The following is a 6,003-nucleotide window of genomic DNA, read 5'->3' as shown; positions in this document are numbered from 1 at the left end:
AGGAGTTTGTATCATATCCGGTGTACCTTTCAAAATAAATACACCGATGAGGTTTCGTGAGTTCCTAAAAGACATTACCAAGGCAATAGGAAATGGGAAAACGTCTGGATATGAACAGGTTATTAATCAATCAGTAGGGCCTAGTCATCTATCTGCTTACAAAAATAAAAAAAAGTGGCAAAAATACTCACAATAACATACTTCAGGTACACTTGGGGTTGCTAATTAAACAGAAGAAGAACTCAAAAATATGACCTACATCAGGGTGTAAGGAGGCATCCTGTGTCCAGCATATGTAGTTTAGAATAGAGGCAAGGACATCCATTTTCTATGTTGTGACCAGGTTGAGTGAGTCATTATTCGGCTGAAAAGGGACCATAGGATTGTGTGGAAGAGATCACAGGCCAAAGGAACACATGCCTGGAGGCTAGAGAGCCTTCACCTCCACCGACAGCAGTTGTTTTCGGGACAGGAGAAGCCACAAGTAACCTGACAGGCAACCTTTGCCCTTTTTCGCTGAAAAACACGACTTCCCTGCACACAGAGTAGATAGATAATGCAATTAACTTTCACTGTAGATTTATTAAAGCATTCCTGTCATGTGACCCCATAACAAGTGTATAGCAGGTATAATTATCAAAAGATTCCAAGATACATAAGATGTATTACATTTCAGTATTGTCTAATAAAATGTGAATATTAATGGCAATGCATGCATATTTTCTCCTCAATATTATATCCTAAAAGACTGTCCCAACAACGACTTATTTTCCCTGTCAACATTTATCCATGAGTAATATATTCTTATTAGATTGCTTTAACTTTACAAGAACAAATTAAAAGCGAACGAACGAACCAACTAACCAGCCTACTCAGTAATGCACAGTTCAAACCTAGTTTATATTTCTGACGCAGCGCAGGAGCCGTGCTGCTTTCACGGATGCTCGATAAAACTAGCGTTCCAAAGTCTGGCGAACAAATCCTGCTTAATATGGGGAGGGAGAGGGGGATCAACACTAAAAGTGTTTACCACGATAATTGCTTAGTCACAGCGTAAAGTGGACGTAATTAATCGAAAGATTTGGATATTTCAAACCTGACTTTAAAAGACCAACGTCACGGAAAGTAAACGCCACATTCCGCAGTGCTTCCTGTTTTGTCATCGTTTACAACTGTCCTGTCGCGCGACGGGAAAATACTGTTTTCATTTGCCAAACTTGCAAAAGACTGACTTAGTCTGATCAAACTCCGGCCCACTATTAGAGCTGCATCGGATTAAAGCGTCAGCGCTGCAAACTATGTTCCCACGTGGCTTCGCGTGGGGAGCAGCCACCGCCGCATATCAAATAGAAGGTATACATGCTACTCCGTAATTCACTGGTTATTGTTAGGGAACATACATACATATTTTACTTGTTTATACATATATTTTCTACTTGATCAAAAATAATTGTTCTAACATTGAGTTGCCAGGTGACTGGTGGCTGTTGTATCGCAATATAAAATCTGTTAGTGTATATAATTAGGAATACTACGTTATGTTATGAATATTGTTTTACTGCTATCCGAGTGATAACTTGATAATTATTTTAAATAAATAAGTTTGGTTTAAATGAAAAAACACTGAATAGACCAGTCAAACAATATAAACATGAGAGGCTGTTTGTTGAGGGTTTGTCTTCAAAGGTGTTCTTAATATTGTGCTCAAATGCCAAAAACTATGGACTCAAATGTAATCTAAAACACTTTAAAAAAGAAAAAAAAAAAAAAAAAAAAAAAGTCAACAGATAAAGTCATTCAGAGTTCAGGGAAAGTCGCAGACACCAGATAAATCCCATCACCAGCAGTGTCTTTGAACTTTTCTACCGACGACATGTTGTGTTACTTCATGATATGAAACATCTTTTTGTCGAGGTGGCTGGCAGGCCGACGGCAAGGGAGCCAGTATCTGGGACACATTTTGTCAGGAGCCAGGCAGAGTGTTCAGGGACCAGAGCGCCAGCGTGAGCTGTAACAGTTACGAGCTGTGGGAGGAGGACCTGCAGTGCATCCAGCAGCTCGGTCTGACACACTATCGGCTCTCCCTGTCCTGGCCCCGCCTTCTGCCTGATGGGACCACGCAAAATGTCAACCAAAAAGGTTAAAACTGTACAATTAAAGCAGCCTTTTTGTTGGTGCTTCTCTACTTTCTCTACTTACCAACTTTGTATGTCTTGCAGGAGTGCAATACTACAACAAGGTAATTGATGACTTGTGCGCCTGTGGCATCTCCCCCATGGTCACACTCTACCATTTTGACCTGCCTCAAGCTCTGCAAGATCAGGGAGGGTGGAAGTCACCTGCTATTGCTGCCACTTTTGGCAGCTATGCCAGGTTTTGCTTCCAAACATTTGGTGACCGCGTCAAGCTTTGGATCACCATAAACGAGCCCTACATTTGTTCCAAACTGGGCCATGAAGACGGCATCCATGCACCGGGTTTGCAGGAACCAGGGACCACTGCCTACTTGGTGGGCCATAACATGCTGCAAGCCCACGCCATGGCCTGGCACAGCTACAACACCCTCTACAGGGCAGAGCAGGGGGGCATGATTTCGTTGGCCATCAACAGTGACTGGCTCGAGCCATTGCGGCCTGGTTGCACTGAAGACATAGCTGCCACCGAACGCTGTCTTGCATTCACTTTGGGTTGGTTTGCGTGGCCCGTCTTTGTGACAGGAGATTACCCGGAAATAATGCGGCGTGCCATTGACGCTCAAAGCAAGAAGCAGGCATATGATGGAGACTCAAGGCTGCCCACCTTCTCCAAGGAAGAGCCTGCAGTACTGGGCACAGCTGACTTTTTTGCGCTGAACTACTATACATCTCGTAAAATTAGGGCAGGATGTGGCACTGGCGGGATAAGCATGAAAGGTGACCAGGATGTCGAAGAAGTTCTGGATCCGTCCTGGCCTATCAGCGGTGTGTCCTGGCTTGCTGTGGTGCCGTGTGGTTTGAGGAATCTTCTCAGGTACATCAAGGTAAAGCTAAAGCTCCCGCTCACCTTTTAGCTCCCCATTTTCTCTGACATGTCCTTATGGGTTGAAATGTGAAGTGATTGTTTTGTCCAAATTAACTGACAAGAAGAAAAATTGCCTCCAACCAAATCAGGAGAACCCCGTGACATTTGTTTACTGTCTCACTATTGATTTTGTGTGCAGTAATCTCCCGTTAACACCCCCACAAACACATTGACGCTTCATTAGCGCTGTCACATTGAATGAAACCGCCACTTTGCTGAGAGTGTTTGCGATTGCATTTTCCTGCCTTCGTCACTTGTCACAGGCCATTAGTTTGAGCACGGACGCTGTCTGAATGCAGCTCAGTGGCAGTGTCGCCGTGCTGTCTGACAGCGGAGACGCCCTGTTTGACAACATTTGCCCTGTGATTTTTACAGAACACTTTCAACAGCCCAGTGGTTTACATCACTGAGAATGGCTTTGCCCAAGTGGGGAAGCTGCAGATGGAGGATGTCCAGCGCTCAGAGTTTTATAGGGACACCATCCAGGAGGTGGGAAAAGGTATATATTGGTAGAATTGCAGTGGATGTTAGCAGATTGGATGTATGATGATTTGTTATGTGACTGACAAAAGACTTGAAAAAATATGTTTTCTGTCAGAAGAAAATGAGATTTGTGACATTTAGCAAAATGTAGCAATAATTTCCTTTTAAGAAAACAAAAACTGCATCTACTTAACCTGCAAGTAAAAATGTGTACATTGGCACCATCTTGTGGTCAATCTTTGTTTATGGCAAGGGGTGATATTTATCGGGGCGATCTGTGGATTTTGCTGATATTAAATTATGATTGTTGTCTGCATTTAAATTCACTGATTGTCTCCCCTCCCTCCCCCCTCCCCCCTCCCCCTTCAACAGCCATACAAGAGGATCGGGTTGATGTGCGTGGATATTTTGCGTGGTCCCTACTGGACAACTTTGAGTGGGCTGACAGCTACAGCGTCCGTTTTGGACTGTTCCATGTGGACTTTGCAGATACGAAACTGAGCCGAACCATTTACAGATCCGGAAAGGACTATGCAAAGATTATTTCCAAAAACAAATGTATGGGAAAAACTTAAATGCTTCAATTTGTGTTTTCTTGCAACTTGCAGATTCTTCAGATTTGTTCTCAATTTGAACACCAACTTAAATAAACACTATAACTACTATCACTCTGACTGCTCCTCACAGCAGCAAGGAAACCTGATGACATGGACAAGAGTTTGTATAACTAATGTCATGATCCTGTGATGGACAGCTCTGGTGCTCCCTTGCTTATCACACCTCACGCTGAAACGTAGTTAATGGAACACCATCAGGCAGCATAAAGAACATTGCAGTTGACTCTTAGAGGATGATGGCCCAGAGGGGCCGCTGTTTGGGTTGCACAATAAACCAATATAAACAGTAGTATAAACCACACAAAGACGACTAAAAAAAAAAAGAAGCAAGAACTAAAGGTTTCTGTGAAATTAAGGACTGAATCCATTGTGTGATTTCCTCACGACACACTTTTTACACAAATTAAAAAAGTCCATACAACAGAACTTGATCCATTAACGCAGCAGTTTGACAACTCGCGTTTGCAGGCTTGCAGTGCCATCTTGTGGCTACAATTGAAACCACAAGCCTCCAACTTGCCAGCTTTAATTGTGCTGCACTCTTCAGCCCGTCGCGTGCCGCTTTGATTAAAACAAAGCGTTCTGCTGGTTTAAGAATAAACCACCAAAGCAACTCCCTAACCACGATACATCACACATCTAACACAATTAATATTCATGCTTCAGTGTGACAGAAAAGTGTCATTTATATTCTGTTTTGAGAGACTGTGTTTGCATTCATAAGCGCGGTGCATCGTGACATCCAGTTGGCTGTGTTGGCGCTCCACTTTTCAACAGATGTGAGTAATACCCTGGTGGCCCTCCTCCATCTATGTCAGGCCGGGTGAGATCCTCCTTTGTCTTGTGATGAATAACAAGCCATTGTGGAAACATGAATAATGCCGCTGTGCCAACTCGCATCAGGACTTCAAATGTGGGCAACTTTGAACGCAGACATAAACCAAATTTCACACTTTCTTTATGACGATCACCTAATGTTTCCTAAGCCTCACGTCCCACCGGGATGATGGCAACGAGACTGTTCACACTTATTGACCAGAGAGCAAACCTCAGGGGAGGAGAAAGCAGTGTTTAAAAATCTAATTTAGTGATTGGGAATTCTCTCCTACCATGGGTCGAAGCTCAAGCAAGATTCGGGTCTTAAGTTTCACAGCCCCTTCTTGAAAAAGCTCTAATCAGATCTGTTTTGATCTGGTTGGACTAATCAATGTCATTTTGAGAAAAGAGAGGTGAGAGGTATGGGCCATTGTTTACTTGTGTCAAGAATAGGAAGCTACCTGTGAACAAGGGCAGCCGCTACATGGATTCACTTTTATCACTCCAGGCACTTGGTCATCAAACGAAGATCATAGAACAGCACTCAAGACTTATGTTTCCTCCTGATTGCCAGAATATTAAAATAGTTTGCTGAAACTCCACTGAGCCTTGTGACTGGCCACGGGGCACTGACGCATGTCAGTGTAGGAGGTCTCACACATGGCTTGTGGAGACTTGCTTTCTTTAAATGAGCTTCATCGAATCACATTTTAGGTTATTTTGAAGGGCCCTCTCATATTCAAACATGTCCAATAGCCTCCTGAACAGGTGGATATGGCAGACAAGTCCAGCAGATTTGGGAAATATTCCACTCACTGCTCTCTTTCTTAAGAAAAAAAAATAAAAAATCACAACCAAAGACGTTTTCCGCCATTCATGAACGCAGGTGATGGGAAACCCAGTTCCCCAGCTAAGAGTTGATTAGCAATTCCACTGACTGTCGCCCAATATTGATGACTTCCATCTTCCTCCATCACCAGCCAGGGTTAGCTGCATGGCTGAGAGAGCCGCTTCTGCTGAGCTGATT

At 43.4% G+C, this 6,003-nt stretch overlaps 1 protein-coding gene across 2 annotated transcripts; it reads left to right on the top strand.

The window, feature by feature from the left end:
• Positions 1 to 1,147: 1,147 nt before the first annotated feature.
• Positions 1,148 to 4,211, top strand: gba3 (glucosidase, beta, acid 3). 2 transcript variants are annotated; one of them, XM_076035417.1, is made up of 5 exons: positions 1,148 to 1,353; positions 1,915 to 2,139; positions 2,220 to 3,019; positions 3,436 to 3,549; positions 3,916 to 4,211. In XM_076035417.1, exons 1-5 carry the CDS (start codon positions 1,299 to 1,301, stop codon positions 4,042 to 4,044), a joined length of 1,323 nt encoding a protein of 440 aa, XP_075891532.1. In that variant the 5' UTR covers positions 1,148 to 1,298; the 3' UTR covers positions 4,045 to 4,211. The 2 variants fall into 2 exon arrangements, with proteins under 2 accessions (XP_075891532.1, XP_075891531.1); XM_076035416.1 differs by having other exon boundaries at positions 1,149 to 1,353; positions 3,436 to 3,559.
• The last annotated feature ends 1,792 nt before the right edge of the window (positions 4,212 to 6,003 follow it).

The sequence above is a fragment of the Nelusetta ayraudi genome, unplaced genomic scaffold (genome assembly GCF_046127955.1).
Source record: "Nelusetta ayraudi isolate G7.1 ecotype Tasmania unplaced genomic scaffold, CSIRO-AGI_Nayr_v1 ptg000042l, whole genome shotgun sequence".
Taxonomy (NCBI): Eukaryota; Metazoa; Chordata; class Actinopteri; order Tetraodontiformes; family Monacanthidae; genus Nelusetta; species Nelusetta ayraudi.
Note: the sequence above shows the minus strand (reverse complement) of the source record. Positions and strands in the feature narration are given on the sequence as shown.